The following is a 23,963-nucleotide window of genomic DNA, read 5'->3' on the forward strand; positions in this document are numbered from 1 at the left end:
CACTTACTGGACAACTACTCCCCCAAATGGGAAGCAGCCAAGGATCCCCCCAAATCTACCCTTCAGGCCACCCTATTTCTACCAAAGGAGAAATAAACAGGACTCCCTTAGCTCCTATCAGTATTCCTTAATCAGTCATGATTGAGCAATGTAAAAAACAACTCCTCCCATCTCTTTCTTGGTAGTTTGGGGAGCAGAGGAAGGTAAGTGGCAACCAGTAATTGAATGCAGATCTCAGCTACAGAAGTGCGGAGCATGCAAACCTCAGTTTCTTCACATGCATTTCTACGTGTGTAATTCATTTTCAGCTGTCTGCATCGCTTATCAGTGAAAGGAAACTAAAGGATGAAACCATCACCGCAAGGAATAAACTAATCCTCCGGGGTCAGAAGAAAAAATATTGTTTGTGCTCACTGGATTTGTTAATATGAATTAAGCCACAGAAGTGCTCAGAATTTATATTGCTCTATGTTTTTTCTCTCCCCAAACTGATGCTTATAAACAAAATCATAACATCTAAGCCAGAAGTGGCAAGGAGAAAAGAAATTAATGGCCCTAGCCCAAAGCGCATCCCAAAGGTTTAATGTCAGTAATACTTCATTGGAAGTATCCTTTAATCCCAAACTGGAGTGGGACACCTTTTGAAATATACGTATTTACACTTCAATTAAGCATTAGAAAATGAGACAGAAAAAATGAATGATCTCAAGAGAATCCCAAGCAGTAAAATCAATGCAATTTAATTCCCTGCTTGGAAATCTATTAACCTCAACACTAAATTTACATAAAAGCTATATGATTTTTTTAATTACATTCTTTTCCCTTGGGTAGCAAAGCATGCTCTCCAAAACTCAAAGCCCTGAGACTCTTCATCCATATGTGTTCCCACTCAAATACTCAATGGCTATGGACACTCCCTTTGCAGAGAGGTGGGCTGGGTTTTATTTCTTCTGAAGTCCTTCTCTAGCCCTTCCAATGGAGCCAATTCAGACATTTCGTTGTGGATGTGGGCAAATTCCAGTTCCCTCATTCCCCTAGAAGGGACCCCAATCTGGTCCCCATTCATTCTCCACTCCTTCCTCCCACAGAGACCCCAGGTCTCCCATAGTTGGGGAATCTTCCCTCTCTCCTACCTACACAGTCCATCAGTCAGTGCTACCAGAAGTTGAGTTCTCGGCAGACTCCCCTGCACTCCCCCATACAAGGACAGACTCCACGTGCGCCATGTTGCAACACCATTTGGCCCAGCCATCCCTCCATCTGGACAGAGGGGAGGTCGGGCCAAATTTGAATGGCACCGCAACCTGTGTGCCAGGTCACAATGCCACGCACTGAAATGTGGCTTGGCTGCCCTTCTGTCTGTACCAGCAGGTGGCTGGGTCAAATTCCAGTGGCATTGCAACTGCACAACTGGAGTAACACTCCAGCAGTGGCCATGCTAATTTAGTCCAGGACCACTGCTTAAAAGTGGTTGGGCCACAGCCCCCTCGATGGCGCAGCCTGTGGAACTTAGAACAAGTGCAAAAACCGGGGAGGGTCTTCCCTCAAGCCCCCCTAATTGGAGTTACTGGAGCCGTCATAGGTTTTAAAGCCGAAGTGCCCATTAGGAACATCTAGTCTGACCTCCTCCATAATGCAGGCCATGGAATAAATTCAGTCCAGAGGAAGTGTTTGCTAGAAAGTGGTTCCTGCATCCACAGCGCTCAAATCCCCTTCTAGCCCATCAGTGAAAGACTGCATGGTCAAAACCCAAAGTCGTCTCCCTTCGAGGCAACTCATTGCACAGCCAGCAGTCTCATCAGGCTGGCCCTAAAAATAATATTGTGTGACACAATGTTATCATTGCAGGAAGACACTCCAGGGCTAGAAAAATGTAGCTGTAAATTATTACTCTATAATGCAATCCCTGTTGTGATCTGAATGAGACATGAATGAGTATTTATTTATGAATACACACCTAGCTGGATGTTATATACAGAGCTGAAGAGTGAGTGTTGTGAGCAAACTTGGGTATGTATCCATGCCCAGTAGTGTTTTATTTACTATGAGCCAGATTTTAATATCCTTACTCACGCTCACGGACACCTTACTCACTGAGGAGCGCCACAGAAATCAATGGCGAAGGTATATCGGCATCTGGCCCTATCCACCTCACGTTTCATAACAATGGGCCATATCCTCAGCTAATGTAAATCAAGATAGCTTTGTTGAATCAATGAAGCTATCACAATAGACATCAGCTGCAGAAGTTAGCCAGTATCTTTAACAGTATCATTTCCGACACGTTAAACTATATAGGGTATGTTACATAGGTTAAATGTATGAAAGATGAATGTTTACAATGTGCTGGAATCAAATCAATGATAAAACATTACGAATTAAAAATTGAATTTTAAATTGTATGTTTTGCTGAATGGTGCAGTTGCTGAATACATTCACTGTTCCTCCTTTTTTATTTTGAGTAGCTACTATGCCCAGGTTGTCTCTCTTTTTCCGACACTTCACTTCCAATAATTCTAGCTTATTAAATGCATCTAAATCTTTCTGTCTTGGATTTCTGTTTGCTGCACTATTGTTTCTTTTTGATGCAATAAATCTTCCATTTGTTCTTTAATATGTCAACATTTCTTATAGGTAAGAAACAGATATTTCAAGGTTTAAATTGTTCTGTCACTGCTAGTAACAGTTACATTGTTTAAAATGTCTTGTGTTTATCTGATTTAGGGTCAGATCCCGCTCCTGCTGAAATCAGTGCTATTGGCTTCAATGTAGGCAGTGAAAAGGTGGGCCAACTTGGCTCCTGCCACAGAGCATACATGAATTCTTGAGGAGAATGTCTGACAATCTGACCCCACCTGCTACCCAAGGGGCAGAATCCATGACCTTGTTTCCCCAAAGCCTTTGGGACACTATAGGGGAAGTATTGTACATGTGCAGAGTATTCCCGCCTCAGCAGAGGAAAAGTCAGCCATGGAGATCTTTAAAGAAACCATGTAGCCCTAGACTGTGGTACCAGCTGACAACCCTGAAAAGAAGCTGTCAACAAACTAAAGATCTCCTTCCATGTAAGCACTCCCAGGTACAGCTGGGCAGGAATCAACTTTCCCATTTCATGAAAATGTTCAACGTTTGAAATTTTTCCCCATTTTTGCTTCAGGACAAAACTGAGACCTTTTAAAATGAGAGAGACAGAGACACCCACCCCAGAAGAGCTAATAGTCTGTGGTCAGGATACTTAACCATGATGTGAGAGCCACAGGTTCAAACCCTTACTATACCTGGCTTGGAGCAGGGACTTGAATCAAGAACTCACATACTCTAGGTGAGTGGCTTAACTACCAGTTGGACTATTGGCTATTCTAGGGTGGGTCTTACTTAGTTGCTCCTGTTAGTGCTGTTCCACTTAGAAAAAATAATTTTAGTATTTATTGGAATAGGGACTAAAATCTGATTCCCTCATTTTGACCAGCAAAAATCCTGGACCTGAGAAACTTTTCCCAATGAACATTTTGGTTTCAAAAGATCAATATTTTCTGACAAAAAACTATTTCATCAAAAAATTCCCACTAGCTCTACTCCAAATCCCCTAACTGGGGCTTCTGGCTGCTACTGTAAGAAATAATAAATATATAATAATTAATGAGAATACATAGTAAGTATAGAACAGGTTATTCATGTAATACAGAACATCAGTATTTGGTCATTAGAGATTAGTCAGGTACACGGCACACTAAACCTCACCAGTGCATTAATGCAGATACTTATCACGTAGTGAAATGGCTTCATTTCTTTCTTTCTTTCCTTCCTTCTTTATTTTTTTAAATGCTTTATCTATCATTTCAAGGTGCATCATACAGTAATATTGAGATCAAGTCCCTTACACAAGAAAAAAAGTTATTATTATAACAAAAGAAAGAAGAAAGATTTAGAAATAGAAAAAAATGACTATAGGCCCACAGGAGCATGAGGGGCTTTAGGGCTTAATGTCAATTTTGACCTCCCACTCTGGTTTTAGTCAAGTGCAGGACCAGAGGACGTGTCAAGGTGTCTAATCATCAACAAATAGAAGTTTCTATAAGAAGGAATGTAACAATTCCAGAATTCTAAACTACTAGCAGGAAGATTAGGTAACTTTTTAGAAAACCAATTTAGGATTAACCTGACGTGTAAACAAAGAGAAATTTAGATAGATAATTTCGGACTACAATTATTGTTATTGCAAATATTGCTAGTATTTCTTGTGAGTTCAAACTCAATGAAATTAATTCAAAAGAGAACAAAATGCTTCAACTTTCAGTATCAAAATCATTTTAGAAGCGCATCATGAAGAAGTAAAAAGTTGTAGCTTCACTGAAATAATAATTTTAAAAATCCCATCTTTAGTAACATGAAATTTACAAGGAAACAAAATGGAGCCCCTCAAACCAAAAATATAAAATTCACATTTTTCTTCAGATCTATATATTCTTTGATGCATCAAGAATCATATGGACCTTTTTATTTAAAAAGGAAATATTCTAGAAATATTCTCTGAGCCATAGATTGTGAAAACGAAACAAGAATACCGCCTATGATGGGCTTCTTCGACAACACAGAAACAGTTTAGCTGTTTGTAGGAGTGGATTAAAATCACCAGTAGAATTTAAAAATTAGTCAAACAATATAGTTTCTACTACTCAAAATCCACAGGACATGTGCATGTTATTGGTCTTTGACATGTTTTCTAACACTTCTATTATCCGGTGAAGCAAACAGTGGATCAGATTCTCTAGTCCAGTCAAACTGTACTTGACACAGGACTGGTAAAGATTCAATCATTGTAAAGACAAAAAGAACTATTATATCATCTAGTCTGACCTCATGTGTAACACAGACCATCAAATTTAATCCAATTACTCCTGTATTGAGCCCAATAACTTGTGTTTGACTAAAGCATATCTTCCAGAAAGGCATCCAGCCTAGATCTGAAGACATCAAGAGATGGAGAATCCACCATTTCTCTTGGTATTTTGTTCTAATAGCTAATCACCCTCACTGTTAAAAATTTGTGACTTACTCTAATTTGAATTTGTCTGTCATTAGGTTCCAGCCATCGGTTAATGTTATGCCTAAAGGACTGCAAAGTCAGCTTCAAGCCACTTTTGTGATCCCCAAATCCCAAGACCATCTAGGTCCAGGCCAGTTTCTCAGCCTATGTTATAACTGCCTGACCTGCTGCAGTACAGGTGCCCCCTTTACTCTGTATAGGCTCCATATGGCAGTCGTTACTCATGGGGGTAGTCTGACTTTAATGTGACTGCTAGCATGAGTAACAATTTTCAGGAAAGTGGCCCTTTCAGGATAAGATGGCTCATTGGCAATACCTCCCAATTATACCTGATCTGGGGACTAAACAGAGGACTTAATTCTCCAGACCTGCTCATCTGGAACCTTCATCTTTTGCAACCACTAAACACATTCATTAAACAAAAAAACACCAATTTAGGGGAAGATTTTCAAAGGCACGTTTGACTGGTATGGCAATTTCCTGCAATATCCTGAACAAATGTTACTGAATTAAATTAAACTGTATAAAATTAAGATTAAGTATTTTAGGAACTCGTTGAATTAAAATACAAAAGCTTATGTGTTATTTTATGTAACTTGTCTAGGAGACATGACTAATCTAAACCTGGGAAAATGTTATGAGCTTCAGAGGACTCTTTTAATCAGTGCACAAAGAACTGTTAGTTGGGTGGGTTTCTTAGGAAATACTTGGGAAGAGGAGAATGTAAATACCCACCCCTGAATCTGATCTTTTTGAAGCTTGCCCCTGAGGAGGGGACCTTTGTCTATGTATTACCTGTTCCCAGGATCAAATGGTATAAAAGAATAACTCACTGATTCATAAGTGCTTGTTCTGAGCCAAAACGGTTACGAACTGGTAACCACAGAAAAACCCCTTGGTTTGTAGGACCGTTCACTGGCCAGAGCTCTTGCTGGATCTAGGGTGGGATCTCTGGTAAGGTTATTAGCATGTGTGTAGGTTCTTTTATTGTTTTTAATATTTCTTCTCTGTAGTGCATTTACCTTAAGTATAAATGTGCTTGCTTAGAAAGAGCTGTGTGGTGACTTATACTGATGGGCAATTATACTGTTTATAGCCTCTGAGGAGAAGACAAAGCAGGCCTGGGGAATTCACAGTGCAGGAAGGAGAATGTGTGCCCTAGAAACATCCCAGTTAGGAAGGAGAGAGACGTGGGTCTCCACCCAAGAGAGGTGATGGCTGGGGAGCCTGCAGCCTAGAGTGGGTGCCATGGCTGGACCACGGAATGGGAACACAGGTGCAGTTGCCCTGGACTGTGACAGTACAAATGGCAGTTGGCTGACAAACACCAATTATCTTTCAACAGGAATCAGGTGCCTTTTGTGCCTTTGAAATTCTCCCCCGAAACAAATAGCTTCCAGAGCGTTAATAATTAATCCCTCATTATGAAAGCTGTTTATATTATACTTGGAGGAGTCGCAATATGTAAGGTTTTCAAAGTAATGGCCTGAATTTCATAGTTGGCAGTCACACACATTCAGTGACATGGCCATAAAGAAAAGCTTTATGGGACGTTTTTATAACTACTAGCAGAAACCACTCAGCTGATTGCATGCAGACAGACACTCGGGGTCCAGTCCTGCAAACACGCTACCTGTGGAAGTCCTATTACCAACCCCAGCTCCAGCCCTGGCTTAAGGGAGGCACACAGCCTCAGCCTTGGCCACAGCCCGGAGTGGGGAGGCCCACAACCCCAGCTGAGGCCAAGGAGGGGGAGGGATGCACAGTCCTAGCCCTGGCCAAAGCAGTGGAGGGGCAGCGGCTGCAGCTGGGGCTGAACTTTCCCCCCCACACACACCCGTGGTTTAGGCCAAGTCAGAGGTTGTGCGCCTCCCCCCCCACCCACACCTTGGGCCAGTGGCTTTGTCCCAGTCCAGGACTGTGCAACTCCCTCACCCCACCCCTGCCCGTGGCTGCCACCAGGGCTGGCGGTGTGCACCCTCCCCACCTCTTCGGTTGGGGCTGGAGCTGTGAACCCTCCCCCCCTCCACTGCTTCGGCCAGGGCTAGGACTGTGCATCCCTCCCCATCCTTGGCCTCAGCTGGGGTTGTGGGCCTCCCCACTTCGGGCTGTAGCCAAGGCTGAGGCCGTGTGCCTCCCTTAAGCCAGGGCTGGAGCTGGGGCTGTGTACCCTTCCATGGCAGTGGGGCTCCAGCTATCATCTTTCCGCCCACTCCCATGTTACTTTTTAGTAAAAGTCACAGACAGGTCAGGGCTCTCTTGAATTTTTGCTTATTGCCCCCAATCTGCCTGTGACGTTTACTAAAAATAACTGTGAGAAAATCTTATCCTTACCTATTATTGGATAGATGGGTGGACCCATCAGATGCACGCTGAGCCTGATCCGAACCCCACTGAAATCAATGGCTGTTATGCCACTGAGTTCAAAGGTTTTGGATTAGGCCCTATCATATCATGTAGCTTTTTCAATAACATGTTGAAAATATATGGGAAATCCAAACACACGGTACATTAAAAATATAAATAAATAAAAGCCAGTTCATTGTCTCAATTCAATTTTTTCTTAGAAATATAAAAATGTGACTTGAGACATCTTAATATTTTTACACAAATAACTCATTCAGCTTTGCCAACAGGGCTGAATCATCTGTCTTTAAAAATGATAGACTGTAGATGAATACAGCATCTTCTCCACACAGGCCTGCTCCTGAGAACCACTGAATATTCATGCTGCAGTGTCAAACAGAGTTTAATACGATGCTGCTGCTGCTGAGAGTTTGGATGTATTTGCCTTATGGCATTTAGTCAGGAAGAACAGAGAGGTTTGCATTTTGTCTCCTTTGACTGATCCAGAGGTTCCAATGGAATCATGCAAAGTACTTCTGCACATCAAGCTTTTATTAGGTCTGGGGTTAAATGTTGTTATATTAATAACTCAAATCATAAAGCTGAACTGACCTTTAATCACACTGCTGTCCACTAACGTAGCTGTCCCAGTCATGTCGTCCTCATCCTCCTGGTGCACAAAATCATTCTGACAACTAACTTGCAATTCCGAAACGGCAGCAGCTTGATCTGAGCACAGTGTCTTAGGGGTGTCTACACAGAGATTCTGAAATTACACAGAACAGTGTGATTGATTTCTTGTATACATTGTTAGGCCAAACTGGATACATTTCACAAATGTGACAAGGAAGAGCATCAGTCATATTTTAGGTCATTTCTGTGGATTTGGAACATGAATCTGCTGTTTGTCAAAGTAAGTTATAAATAACATTCACTACAATGCTTGCCTTGGAGACATGTATACCACAAAGTAACATGACTAGAATGAGAAGATATTCTAGGTACAGAAAATTACTTTTAAGACACATTTCATAGTTTCTGTCTCTCTCTCTCGTGTGTGTGAGAGAGAGATTTCCTTATCTGTTTCTGTTCAAATATATTTCTTTTCAGTCACTTGTTCTTACTGTATGTCTAATTAACTCAATGAGTATTATTATACAGTACATGACATATATATATATATGTGTGTGTGTGTGTGTATGTCTGGCATTTCAATTATACATGTTTATACTTTATAAAATGGTGACTGGTAAGGCTGTAGTTATATGCAATTATAGTGTAAATACATTGCAGTTATGGCTTTGATAACTTATTCATATAACCAGAAGGTAAATTACGTGACTCTACTACTTATACCCTTTGGTTTCATAGTTAGTATAGGCATTTTTAGAACCCATGTACATTAGCTACATTGTATTTACATTGTAATAATCTGCCATGTAATTAATTTTCCACGTATATGAATTATTAAAATTATAAAATTTAATCATAATAACCACAGTATAATTCTACTCTAATTGCAGTGTAACTACAGTTCCTATTACAATCAACATATTATAAAGTATTCTTATTTATAAAATCAATATAACTTTTTTATTCAAAATGAAATGAAGACTATTATCAGCGATAGAAGGCTATCCAAAGCCATCCTATTCAGTCAAAGAACATGACAACTGCAAAATTGACAGTGGTCATACAGTAATAGTGTTTGACCCTTTAAGAATCAACTCAGATTCGGAGACAGCACAATCAATAGCACAATGGACACCATTTTATGACAACCTGTCCATTTTAAAAGAGCTAGCAGCTACAGGCAAGAAATTAAATGAGACCTGTGAAACAAAATTTTTAGGGAAGTACATTAAGCAGAACGACTGGAGATGAAACTTACTATGTGTGAGCAACTCTCATTAGAAGACAATCCATGGCATGGCATAAGTGAGAGATCTTTCAGTTACACCAATATGCAATGGATATACAGTACAAGTCAAGGATTCATTGTTAACAGCTGAAGTGGGAAACAGGAGCAAAATGGAGATAAATATATATCCCATCCTAGGCTTAGTTCTTTTAAATGTCCTTTACATGGGATTGAAGTCACAAAACTTGAACAGTATTCACTTTTGGTTATATCAGTATTTGGTTTTTTTTATAATGCTATCATGTCCTAAAATCTTCCATTCACGTTCTTCATATTGAGAGAACACATACCTAAATAAGATGAATAATGGAGGGGAACGGAAAATTTAGGATCAGCATTGGCCGCAAAATGAATTTTTGAAGAAGAGCTCTGTGTAAGCTTGAACATGTCTGTTTCTCTCACCAACAGATGTTGGTCCAATAAAAGATATTACCTCACCCATCTTGTCTCTCTAATAGCTGATGCTACTAAGTTCATGCTTAATCACGTAATGATACATCAAGTATTGACACAAACATTGAGAAATCATGGTGCTATATTTTATTTCCCAAGACAAGACCCGAAAAGTGATAATCTTACAGGCAGTTTAATTTCTCATTCTGAAAAACGCCCACAGTTACTGTACTTGCTCTCAAGAGTGCTGGAACTAGGGGTGCTAGGGAAGCAGCAGTAGCCCCTGCCTTGAAGTAGTAACAACAACCAAATACACGGTTTTGGCTTTCAGCACCCCCACTATAAAAGTTGTTCCGGCACCACTGCTTGCTATTTCAATTTTAGAGGAGTCTCTTGAAAAGCAAATCAATTCAGATCAGAACAGCACAGCCATCTGAGATGCAAACTAGTGAATAAGAGCTAATGAACAAAATCTATCTATTTGTTCAATAATTGTAGCCCTTCCGCATCAGATCAACCTTATAACATATACATAGGCAAAATTAATCCTAAGTAAAACAACAGTGAAAATGCTGTACTATCAGAGCAAGTGAGAGAGAAAAAACAATTAATACTTTCATGGGCTTAACTACATTTGTATTTTCTGAAACAAACACTAGAAGATATTTCAGTGAGGGTCCATTGCATCACAAGATCCTATACAAGACTGTGTACAAGTACAACTTGTATAACATTATGCAATACAGAACTTGATTGTGAAAGAACCTACGATATCCAGCAAAGCTTGAAGTAGTGGTAAAATTCATAAGGACCTCAGGGATTTGTGCAAAGAGAAATACAACTGAACATATTAGAAGGAGGACAGAATTGTCAAAAGAAATTCTTAACAGCAATGAAGAAAAAAACCCTGGAAAATATACTGTTATAACTTAGCCATCTTCTCTGCTAGTGTATAGCGGCATAGCTCCACTGAAGTTAATGGAGGTCTGCCATTTTGCACTAACAGACAATGTGGCCCTTCTTCACAAGTGAGATCTCTTCTTCCTCATCTGTACTGCACCATGCCTACATGCATCACCAACTTGACATCAGTCTGGCCTCACCATATTAATAAAAATTGTAAGAAATGTTCAAATTTTAGCCAAGGGAAAAAAATAACGAATTTCAAAACAGAAATATACAGAACTTTCAATAAAATTGTCACAGCCTCCATAACAATGGGGCATTTTAAAGAAAAAAAAAAGTGGAGATCAATTTACATGAAGATTGTCCTCAGTGCCTGGATGGTTGGGGACATTTCAGCACAGAAATAAGTTTTAACTAATCTATTCTTCATTATTTACAAAATTAAGAAAATCTTTAGAACATACTATGTAACTAATAGGAATAATAAGAACATATTTTTAAAATATCTTTGTCTTCTATTCTTTTCTATTTAGATTTTTTTTTAACATGTTAATCCTAGTAATTAACACAATGTGTTACATTCATAGGCTTTATTTTGTGTGGTCCAAAATAACTTGAAAACAAGTCTTAACATCAAAACCAGCCAGGGGGAAATCCCACAACTCTGAAGCATATGACTAAAACTTAGAATAATAGAATCGTAGGACTGGAAGGGACCTTGAGAGGTCATCTAGTCCAGTCCCCTGCACTTATGGCAGGACTAAGCATTATGTAGACCAGCCCTGACAGATGTTGGTCTAACCTGTTCTTAAAAATCTCCAATGATGGAGATTCCACAGCCTCCCTAGACAATCTATTTCAGTGCTTAACTACCCTGACAGTTAGGAAATTTTTCCTAATGTCCAACCTAAACCACCCTTGCTGCAATTTATGCCCATTGCTTCTTATCCTATCCTCGGAGGTTAATGAGAACCATTTTTCTCCATCCTCCTTGTAACAACCTTTTCTGTACTTGAAAACTGTTATGTCCCCTCTCAGTCTTCTCACCTCCAAACTAAATAAACCCAATTTTTTCAATCTTCCTTTGTAGCTCATGTTTTCTAGACCTTTAATCAGTTTTGTTGCTCTTCTCTGGATTTTCTCCAATTTGTCCACATCTTTCCTGAATTGTGGAACCCAGATCTGGACCCAATACTCCAGTTGAGGCCTAATAATCATGGAATAGAGTGGAAGAATTTTGTCTCGTGTCTTGCTTACAACACTCCTGCTGCTACATCCCAGGATATCTGCTTTTTTTGCAACGGTGTTACACTGTTGACTCATATTTAGCTTGTGATCCACTATGACCTCCAGGTCCCTTTCTGCAGCACTTCTTCCAAGACAGTCACTTGTAATAATTTTATGTCAGTCCACCGTACCTAGGGTGACCAGATGTCTTGATTTACAGGGAGAGTCCCAATATTCAGGGCTTTGTCTTATATAGGCACATATTACCCCCCGCCCCGTCCAATTTTTCACACTTGCTGTTGGGTCACCCTAACTGTATCACACTTTTATAGTCAGTTCTTTGCAATGGTTCCCCAAGGCACCTAAATTAACCAAGGTTCCCCAAGGTGCCTAACTTAACCCAGATGAATACATTAAAATTGACAGAGCTCAGATATTTAAGAATAAACTAGGTCACACAAATTAGATTTTCACTTCAGTTTAGGTTAAAATCTGTAACACACTAGCATTCCTAGTTGAAATATACACATTTAGTACTTTTAAGGGATATTTAGGTACACCTTGTAGCTGCACTAAGCATCTAGGGTCAAATCCTGAGGTTTTAATTCAGTTTTACTCAGACATCTCTGAAGAAGAATTCCAGTTGGGTGAACTCTTGATTCTACTGAAGTCAATGAGAGCTTTGCCAATGAACTTCAATGAAGCCAGGAATTGCCCATTGTCTTCGGTGAGCATTCTGCCACAGAGAGGACTGAGTTAAAATCTTCAGGATTTGGACCATGGTATATTGTTAAAAAGGATCCCAGACCAGTAAAAAAAGGGAATTTCAAATCTAACCATTACATCAGCTGAAAGCTTGTGACCAGAAAGTTTTATCTCAGCAGTTAAGAATTACCCAATAAACCTCTACTATAGGTACAAAGTCATAAAGGTAAGGTAGCATGAGACTATGTAATGACTCAGGAAGTAAGAGATGTTATATTAAAGAAAATACAAAATGTTATTGGGGGCTAATGCAAGATCAAATACTGGGGATGCATCATTTCAGTACAAACTGAGGCTTCAGCATTTTCAGAAGTTGTAAATCTGCACAGACCTTATCTGGAATGCATGAAATATAAAACACTGGACTCTAGAAGTGACCAAAGCAAATTTTACCTGACAACTGTATACTGAGCTTAGCACACAGTGTGCATGTGTGCGTGTATATATATATATGCCTACCACGCACCCAGCCAATACAGAAACAGTGAAATCTGGCCACATTTACTATTCCACTGAACAATATTGCATAAATAATAAAAAATAATATTCAGAATGCTTTGTCTTTAATGCAGGACTCTAATAAGGCTTTAAAGCAGTAATGAATTAAGCATGTTGATATTCCTCTGATGTGGGCATATAATATCACCCCTATTTTGGGGAAACTATAGCACTTCGTTAGTGTCACACAGGAAGTCTGTGGCAAAACAGGGAACAGAACCTAGATTGCTTCATTCCATCCTGTGCTTTGACCACAAGAATACCTTTCCTCTCCTATTTTAGTAATTTCCACCCAAAGCTGTCTTCGGCGGGGATGGCCAGCTACATTATGCCAGGCCTGGGACCAGTGGCTTTTCTGAAAGATACCACTCAAAAACTATTGAGGATACTTGATAGATCTCATGCACTTGAGACATCACAGTTCTTCACTGGAACTTGTAGCAGTTATACATGACACCCAGAAAAATGACTCTACAGATAATGTGTGTGTTCTTATATTGAAAGACTAAGTGAGAGAGACAGTTCCAAAAATACTAGCTGTGACAACTGAAACAGTACAAAAATGGGGCTACAATAAGTAGGGGTTTCTGTGTGATAAGAATTCTGTAATTTGATGCACTGCAATGTTTGTGAAAATTTTACATTTGTACCTAGTATAAGCTATTATTTTTATTTTTATTCATTTATTTTGAGTCTCAACAATGTCAAGAAGGCTCAGAATAAAAAGGAGAAAACCTGTGATGCAGTGTCCTTTGTTAAAATATATAAAAATGTGGGAGTAAATCTGAAACCAACCATTGTCTTACTTTTGGAAATGCTGAAAGAGATGCAGTGGCATAAAACATTTTGACAAAATTGTGCCTTTCCGGACATGAAGTAAAGCTGTTATGTGGTCACAAATAACTGTATTGCAGAGGAAGACCCATTTATTGGAGCAATCAATGCTGGACATATCACTACACCTTTGGAGTACATTTATTATGAGTCACATATGATATAAGATATAGATCATAAACTTTGTACTGCAATCTTTAAAAACTTGGAGTGGCACCTTTATACTGCCTTCAGAAACTCAGGCTAAAACTACAGAGATATTTCTTAGCTTTGGCATATACAGTACTATATATCCATCTGTAAAACACCTAATTGCTGCAGACACCCTTTTCAGTAGTAAACACACACAAATACCAAACAGAAGTGGCAGTTTGCTGCTTGTGTCAATTTTTAGAGAAAAAAGAGAGAAAGAGAGAACTGGCAGTCCAACTTAGAAAAATAATTGTTTTGTTGCTTTTGTTTTGTTTAACAAGTCTCAAAGCACTTCTAGAATTAAGGGCTATACAAGGATCATTCCACTCCAGCCACCACGTTTCTCTATAGCTATATAGTATAGAGCCATCAGTCTTGATTCTGATCTCACACCGGTGGTAAAACCAGCATAAGTGATATTAGAATCAGATCAAAATACTATACTGATCCACCGGACCAAATTCTAATGCTGTTTACAGGGCTGCAAATTTGGAGTAATTCCATTGTTTCAACTGAATTACTCCAGATTTATACCAGCATACATAACAACAAGATTTGGCCCACTGTGTGCCAAGGAATAAGGGAACAGTGTCTTCAAACATGACATATGATGAAAGCACAGATTCAAATAATGGAGATACGCAACTGGAAACCAATGAGACCTCATAGGAAACTTGAAATATCACAGCAAAGGATCAGGCCTGATTTATTCCATTTGGAAAGAAACAATACCTTTGATTGTTACTCATTGTATCCCAAGGTAGCTTTCTTGAATGATCCATCAGCAAGTCAAGTCATCTTGCATGCTAACAGAATTTTTTCGAGGACAAAGTGCCTCTACAGTTATGCGCATTGACAAGAGGCACCGATTTCATAACCAAGAATTTTAACTGTCTCCCCAAACACACAAATTCCAATACATAACAAGCCTCATTTCCACAGTTCATTGAGCAGCCTGAAAAAGGAGTGAAGCTAATTAAAAGATTCTTCAGGAAGGCCATAGACAATAAAGAGGATCCTCATTTAGCCTCATTAGCATACAATAGAGCAAAACTTCAGAGTTCTTCTTTGCCTGTAGAATTTGTAGGATACCATAAACTATAGTTGAATATAGGCCTACAGAGGAAATTCAGCAATACACCAAGCTGAGAGCCTGGAGAGACAGGAACAAAGTTATGATATACTGTCAGCCACCTCACTTTAAAAGTTAGATGACCCAGTTGGTTAAAGTTCTGGGCTTTCACCTACAGCAATCTGGGCTCAAATTCTCCCTCTAACTTCTATTACCAGCATACTGTCGCACATGTCCATGTTACAAAACCATGATGAATTTCACACTTCTTTTCTGTAGGACTAGGACAAGTGGAGTGTTGTGGGAAATAAAAACGAAATGCTATACAAAGTCATAATGGATTATGGACAGAGAACACTAAGCATTTTCTCAGAATTAAAAATAAAAATTTAAAAAGCAACAATTTTCCACCAAGCAACAGTAGATCTGGTATACAGGCCCTGACTCCAAATTGTCTCCAGTAATAAAAGAGACCCAGAAGGCAATATTCCAGTTATTCCCATTGCTACAAAAATTAAACCAAAAGTAAATGGAACTGAGATAAGCCCTTTGAGAAACTGAGAGCAGTGTTGAACATTCAGAGTTTCTCAAGTAAGCAGAGTGACAAGCTGGTTTAGTAAACTTGACTAAATGTGCTCATCTGTTATCTGAAAAAGAATAACTAGTACAGAAAAACGGCATTCATTTAAGAACAAAGCAAACTCATTTCTTCTTTACCAAAAAGGGAAACATAGGAGGAAGGGATGCTAAGAAGCCACTAGATGGCTCTCTGCCCTGTTTTATACAATGCATTAAAAAAACTCCAGTTAAGCGTTTCCATTTTAAACTTCTCATTTCAAGGGTTTATAACTCAGCAGTAAAATTCACTGCAGGCAAAAACTTGGCAAAAAGAGTCTCATCCTGACGGAGATGTTTTTCTGCTCCAAAACCCTCCTCCCCTCCCCAAAAGCACAATAAAAACTAGCATTGAAGTTATCTACATGAATGAAATGGAGGGAGGGGGTGCTCTTCATCAGCTACAGCCGTGACTTGGAAAAACAGTGAAGGGTGAAAAAATGAAGTCTGGAAACCGTGTAGATCAAGGTCTAATAATTTTTGGTGAGGAGGAATGGGGGAGGGGGGAAGGAAGAAGGAAGCCAGCCAACAGAATAACCTTTAAAAAGAGACTATTGCTCATGCACAGTAAAGACTTTTTCTGTGAAATTTCACGAGGGTTTTAAAGTACATATTTAAATACTTTTGCCCTTCAGAGACCACTTCCACAATAGGGGTAAATATTCAACAGCTGATGGTCATGAAATATGTTGCATCAATAAAAAAAAACATGAAAGTGTGCACAGTTCCAACGTTCCTGCAGAATCCATCGGTAGCAGCATCTCAGCCTCTGGACTCATTCTCTGCTCTTGGAATTTATTTAACCATTTCCTTACACTTCCAAGTGGAATGGGGTACCTTTTTTCAAAGTCTGTTCTGAAATGGTACCGAGGAGATCTTGGTGGCTTTTGAAATGAAACGCTGCCTCCAAAAGGGTAAAAAATATATAGATGCGAGTTCAGCGAAAGGGACATCTGCTCCTCACTCCTGCCATTTTTTGTTGTGCCTTGTGTTTGTCCTAGCAGGACAGAAAGTAATCTAGGGTAGCCCTGAATGACCAGGGTTGTGATGACACTGTATTTAAAAGACTCAGGACAGTTAGAGTTATAACTTTGGGCATTATTTGTACAAATCCAAATGGAGTCTATGAAAATGTATTGGACAGCTTAATAGTACTGAATTGTATAATGCATGTTCCCTTGGGTTTGTAGAAATACTCATTCTATCCTTACAGCAAAGCAGAGAATGAATTTGGGCGTGCCTTTATCATGATGCAAACTGTGCACACACCACTATTTGTTTTCATCATGGATCAGGCACTCATCTTGAGACATCTAAACTGATTTTTCAGCGTACTTAGCATTTACATAGCGCTTCATATGTTCAACACATTGTACAGACTGAAACCAACTAATCTTCACAACACTCCTGGGAGTTACGTGGGTAAGTATTAGGTCTTCATTTTACAGAGGCCCAGAAAACTGAAACAGCCTGTTCTGTGTGGCCTCCAACAAGTCAATGGGAGCCAGGATTCAAACTTGTGGACTCCTGGCTTCTAATCTGTGCTCATTCTGCTACATCACACTGACTTACTGCCAGAGATGATGACCCTTCACGTTTCCCATTGAATTCAGCTGCAGCTGGGAGTGCTCAGCACTGCAGAAAAGCTGAACGCAAGGTGTCTCAAATTTAGCACCCAAAAATGAGTCTCTGACACCTGATGGCCATCTGTGAAAAATTTGGTATCAGTGACTTGGACAACATGACAAAAGAAGTCTGCAGCAGAAGCAAGAATAAAACCCCATTGTCCTGGGTGGTCGTCCATTGTCTTAACCACAAAACAGTCCTTGCTCTTCCACAATCCTCTGCTTCATTCATTACCGAAGCTTTTGGGAATGCAAATTCCTATATACATGTAACACATTATTAACGGGGGCTACATGTATACATATATGTACACATAGTGCTCCTTTAATGACCATTTAAAGAGTACCACTTTGCTCTAGCCGCTCTCAATCATCATTTACTGACATCTGTATGGTATGTAGAAGGACTTGTTTGTTCCAAGAGTATTAATGTTATGTTTTGTGAAATCACCACTGAAGCAAGAGATGTGAACATCTCTCATTTATTTTAAGAGGGCGTTAATTAGGAAGCTTAATTCTAAGGAGGAGTTAATTCACTCCAGGTTCATCAAGATGTAGATGGAATCTAAGCCTGGTCTACACCTAAAATTTAGATCAATCTAGCTACATCATTCAAGACTGTGAATGGAGTTTGAATACTGAAGCCCATGGGCACTGGGTAATGTAGGTGGGGGAAGGCTTAGCCTTCCCAAAGATTCAGGAGTGGTCCTTCCCCCTCCTGATGCTTGTGCAGCAGAAGCTTCCTGGGTGCTGCTGGGGTGCCCAGGCACCATTTTGGGGTGGTGCAGCCCCAGCTCTGGGTTGGCTGGAGCTGCACGTGGCTGCCACTCCGGGGTGGCTGGGGCCACGTGCAGCTCAGGCCACCCGGCTGGTGCTGGGTCTGCTGGCTGGGACTCTCAGGCAGCTGGGGGTACAGAGGGGCCCTGTTGGGACTTGGGGCAGCCCAGCACTTGGGTAGGGTGGGGCAGGACTCCTCCAGCTGCAGTGGGAGGGGGAAGCTCCATGGTGGCGAAGGAGAGGGCAGGAGGGCGTGGCATCAGACAGAAGGGGAGGAGCCATAGGCTAGCTTCCCCTAACAGGCGGTTCACCCAGTACCCATGCTGAAGCCAAAACGAATGTACATTTCCTGTGTGGTGCAGGTGGAAGTGACTTTGAGACCTCATCCCTAGCCATCTGCTTCTGCCCTCCTAAGCCCCACAACTGATTGCTTCCCTGCCTGCTTCTTTTGCTGCCGCCCTCCTCAACCTCTGATCAGATCCTTCAACCTGCCCCTCACACTTCCAGCTGCTTCCTCCCAGAACCTCAAACCTGCTCTGCACACCATCCTCTTCACACCTTATGCTGGTTTCTCTGGTGTCCTGATGTATCCTGTCCAACTTCCTCTAGCTGTGGCTTGAGGGCAGGGGGGAGGGAAGGGAAACAAGATTTTAAAAATAAATTGTTTTCAAGTCTTTACCGCTGTGCTGCCCTTAGAAACATTAAGCAGCCAGTCCAGCTGTAGAGCACACATCGTGCTTCCTCTCACTGAATGACAGAAAGTGCTGTGTGTGGCAGAGAGCAGCCTTAGTAAAGCAGCAGGACACCACCATGGGAGGAATTAAATACTTTAGACCAGATTCTGAATCTCAGATACAGCAGTATAAATCTGCAGTAACTCCCCACAGGTCAGGGGAATGAATCTGGAGTTACTCCAGCATAAATGGGCTCAGAGTCTGGCCCTTTGTTTATCAAAATCTTTTGCTCTCCAGGCCACAGTGAGGAATGGAACAGCAGGAGGGAGTGGTGGGGGGAGAATGGGTTATTTTATTAGTAAAATATATTCCTAGCATATTCACACCATTATTTTTGTAACAATTGAACCTCTACATTTATTTGTCTTCCAATACAGATATAGGTGTATATAGATATTTTCATTCCACTATGTCCATTAGAAGTAAGGGATTTTTTTATTATTATGGAGAAGGAAAAAAACCTAAGTCATCCCCACCTCTGGATTTACCTGTGGATCCCTTCTTCTCCGTGTCTATGTTTTAGGCTCTGACCCTGCAAACACTTATCTACGTGTTAAACTCTACACGTGTGATTAGCTCCTGTTACATGAGTAAAGTGATGCACATGCATAATGGTGTGTCTATGCTGCAGAGGATACAACGGCACAGCCGTGCCACTGTACAGCTGTAGTGTAGACGTGTACTGTAGTGTAGATGTGTACTGTAATGTAGTGTACACTGTAGTGTAGATGTTTCCTACATCAACTGAACATAGTTTTCCATCAATGTTGGTAATCCACTTCTCCAAGAGTCAGCAGCTAGGTCAGCAGAAGAATTCTTCTATTCATCTATCTGAATCTATGGCCTGGTCTACACTTACCTTCAAATTTGGCGGCAGTCAACAGGAGTTATGCAAGCTATGCAGAGTAGCTTGCGTAACTCCTGTCGACTTTGTAACTCCTCTTCTACGCAGCATCAGTGCAGCGCTACGCCACTTGAGGAGGTGGTTTTAACGGATTGACTTCCAGATCGATTGAGCGGGTCTTCACTGACCGCTCAATTGATCTGGATAGATCAATCTGACGGTGGCAAATTTGCCGCCGTCAGTGAAGACGTATCCCACAGTGGGGGTCAGTTTGACCTATGTCACACACGGCATGAAATTTTTTCCAGCCCTGAGCAACATAGCTAGGAAAAACAAGCCTGTGAGTTTGCAAGGTCAGAGCCTTAATCCCTGATCCTGCCAACAGTTGTGTTTGTGCTTTACTTTACTACCATGAGAGAGAAGTCAATCGGACTACTCAATAGCATATGCATAAGAGCTGGCCAGACTGTAAGTTTTCCAGGGAAGGGCACGTAAATAAACATCATCATCATCATCGACTTGTGTATCACTGGCAAAGCCAAATTATGTATTAGATACTCAAATCTTGGAATATTGCATTTGTATTTGGGAATCATAATCTGATCATTTCTCTCTATGAAAATCTTAGATAGTAAACTTTTCAGGGCAGGAACAGAGATTTCTCATGCGTGAAGTCAGTGTTTATGGGCACTACCAAATACAAATAATAAATAAAATAAAATAAATCAGTATCCTCTATATACTTGCTTCTTTGAAACATTCATTTTATGGCATAGGAGAATGGAAGTAGGATGTAGAGCCTTTCACTGCTAAATCACTGGCATGTTTGCCAATTTATTTATATGTATAAAACAACACATAAGCGCTTACTTAAATGCTCTGGGTGCCCTGCCATTGCTTAAAAACGTATACACAGAATAACCCCAGGTCAGCATTACCTGCAGTAATTGTTTTCTCTACTGAGACTGCAGAAGTGCCATATGTAATGATGGTTTCTGTGATGAAGATACCTTGTCTGCCAGGAACTGGACTGAAATTACTCATTTCACACAAGTCATCTGATAGCATGTGGAATGGTAATGAGTTTTAGATGCTACTGACCTAGACTAGATTCATACTGGTGATTTAGAGGTGAAAGCCTCCACATCTGCACTATTATTTCCTAAGTCATCTGAATCCCCAGACCGTGCTAATGATAGGTGCTTGATTGATAACTTTGGCAACCAAAGTCCTTCCTTTGTGCATAGAACAGTTAGAATTCAGGCATTGCTAGCTTCCCCACAATGCCTCTTCATGGGCGAAAATTTCAATCTACGCAATTTTTTCTGACCATTGTGCCATCTGGGATTCCAATCTACATGGTCATCTCTATAATGGGCCTGATTCTCATTTATGCTATAGCCGTTTTACACCACTGTAGCAGTGTAAATGGACCTTAATATGGTTGCAATTGTAATGAATCCCATTTTAAGCCCCCTTTGCATTGACAGAATCGGGTAAAGGGGCCTTAGTATGAATGAGAATCTGACCAAATGTGGTGTAAGAGCTCACATTTTCAAGTAGCGCTCAGTGAAACCAGTCAGCTTCAGCATGCACAAGTTTCTGCAAAGCTTTCCGGTGTGTGTGGTCTATCTGGTTTCATGACTCCCTGCTTTCACATTTAGTTTGAGGGTTTCTAGAAACCTAAAAACTCAAAGCAAAATTCAGAGGAAAATGACCAGTTGTACTCTGTTCTTGCAATAAGAATTGCACATTTTGTCTACTGCTGTAGTTTTCTTACACAATTACACTTTAGTTTCAGGTAAATCTTTCACCTAATCCTCTTTTTGCTGTTCTTCTCTGATCTAGGCAGGAAAAAGATAAATGAAATGTTTGCACGTATCTTAATACGGATGGTGAGCCCAAACCTGAGCTTGCCCGGCTCCAAGTTGTGCTATTAAAGTTTAGAACAGCATTAATTTTGATCCATGCTACAAGCAGCAGGAAGAAGCTATCTTGTATTTCAAACCACTGTTTCTTTTGATACTTGTCAACCATTCTACTGACTTAATGTATTATTTTATTAAATATTTCACAGACATTTCGCCACATGAATTAACACTTCAACAACAGCAGCGCCATCTTTCCAAAGTTTCTCATATTTTAGCAAAAGTTTTGTACAACATTAAAGAGGTGAAAAAGCAGATGCTGCGGCATTTAATATTGGTAAAAGAAATACCATTAAAATGTGCACCTAGATTCAGAGACGGCTCATTGTATTTCTCTTACAAAATTAAGTATGTTCTTTGAAATGGGTAGGAACAAAACTGTATAAAACCTCTCTGTTAAAATCTGGATTCAAGCAAGTATTCATTCATATGGATACAACTGGTACATTGCTCTTGGCAGATTAGAAAGGGAGCATACAAGCATTATCCCATTTAACTGTAGATCAATGCCATAGCTGCAGCTATAAAATCAGAGGCAAATTGTACAGTAACTAAGGTTATTATCAATCACTTTTAGCTCTGCAGCAGCACAGGAGAGAGGAAAGATACTGCAATAGGCTCTCTGCTAAATATTTTTTATGAATACACTCAGTTGTCTTCCATAGTGTTGCACACATTTTGCTTCAAATAGCTGCTTTCATCTTGCTGGTGATAAATATAAGAATGCAAACCCAGACCGAAACAATACATTAAATGCAACAGGAAACAGCAATTTTTTTTCTCTTAGATCCTGGCAATTACAAAAAAAGATGTGTGTGTGTATATACATATTTTTTACATTTCTTTTGTTAGAAATGCATCTGATTGGCACTTTATATCATCATCCAATATCTTTCTGCTTTGTTTTATTAATTATCTGGCTATTGCTCTATTTAACTGGAAGATACCAAAGAACAAAATCAAGGGCCCGATTCACTGCTGTATTACTCCAGATTTAGGCTGTATAATTCCACTAAAATCAACAGAGCTACACTGTAGTAAAAGTGGAGTAACAGAATGGTGACTCAAGCCCCAAGGGGCTCCAGCAGTCCATCTGATTTTGACATGTAATTAATTTCCAGAGGCAGGAGTCAGACCACATGCATTAGTCACTGTTGTCCATCTCATAGCCTCGTTAGCAATTATATGTCATTTAGAGCCATGAAAATTATAGAATCTTAGATTAGGGTTTGAAGGACCTCAGGAGGTCATTTAGTCCAACCCCCTGCTCAAAGCAGGACCAAATTTCCTTAATTTTAAATAATCCTTAAACCTAGACTATATGTCTAGGAAAAATCATATTTTTTAAGCAGGAATGCTTTACACTTTCAAAATCAAGCACAATTTGTTGAGCTAGAAGCCACACTGCAATTCAGAGAGCTTCCAATCCAGGTAAAATTAGATCTCTTAGTACATCTTAAAACAGATATAATGAGTTAATTTGATTTAACACATTTTGTCAGTAAGGAAAAGTGTGCTCTTTTGATCTTTGTATGTACAGCTGAATGAAGCCTTAAGCACCCAAGGGACTAGCAAAATAATAATAATAATAATAATGACCTAGCAGAAGTGCAATTTAGTTGAACAAATTAGTATTGGAAACTTTGAGAATACTTAAAAGTGATTGATCCCTTGAGACAAGGAGTTGCATAATGGCAGGTGGCCCTAAGTGAAGGGTTTTTTTCCATATTCACTGGGGATGGAATGGTTAGCTTTGGAGGACCTGTCTAAGTGACAGCAGGCTTCCCACGAAGGACTGGAGCTTTGCCCCGGAATCTCCAGAGTACTGCATTCTGTAGCCCCTCCTCACATGCACCTCCTGCTCCTGGCATGCCCCCTATGCCTGAGCTTGTGAAGGGGTCTTTGCAAGACAGCTTCACAGTGCCCATGTGACACTTCCAGAGCAGGATGCTTTTTGAAACTGGAGCATCTTATTAAAAATGTTGTCAGACTCAAACACACACACAGCTTGCACGATCCTCACTGCTAAAGAGTCTTTCAGGGGCACCAAACTCTGCCACCACTAGGCCAGGCTCACTAGAGCTTTGCCCTTCTGATCTCTTCAGTACAATTCCACACCTTAAAGGGACAGAGCACAGGAAAACATAGCCTTGCCATTGCTTCTGGTGCTTACAACAAAAACGGATCACATTTGTACTAACATACGTACTATAACTTATGAATGCTACACCTGCCCTGG

The 23,963-nt window shown here is 40.2% G+C and overlaps 1 protein-coding gene across 1 annotated transcript in view; it reads right to left on the reverse strand.

Annotated features, from left to right (window-relative positions):
* Window positions 1-23,963, reverse strand: part of THEMIS (thymocyte selection associated) — a 128,174-nt gene that overhangs the window by 14,024 nt on the left and 90,187 nt on the right. The window contains exon 5 of the mRNA XM_067546792.1: window positions 8,006-8,159. Coding sequence (XP_067402893.1) covers window positions 8,006-8,159 — 154 coding nt within the window. The remainder of the gene's footprint in view (window positions 1-8,005; window positions 8,160-23,963) is intronic.

This window comes from Emydura macquarii, unplaced genomic scaffold, assembly GCF_026122565.2.
Source record: "Emydura macquarii macquarii isolate MOO-44397 ecotype Brisbane River unplaced genomic scaffold, CSIRO-AGI_Emac_v2 contig_1146, whole genome shotgun sequence".
NCBI lineage: Eukaryota > Metazoa > Chordata > Testudines > Chelidae > Emydura > Emydura macquarii.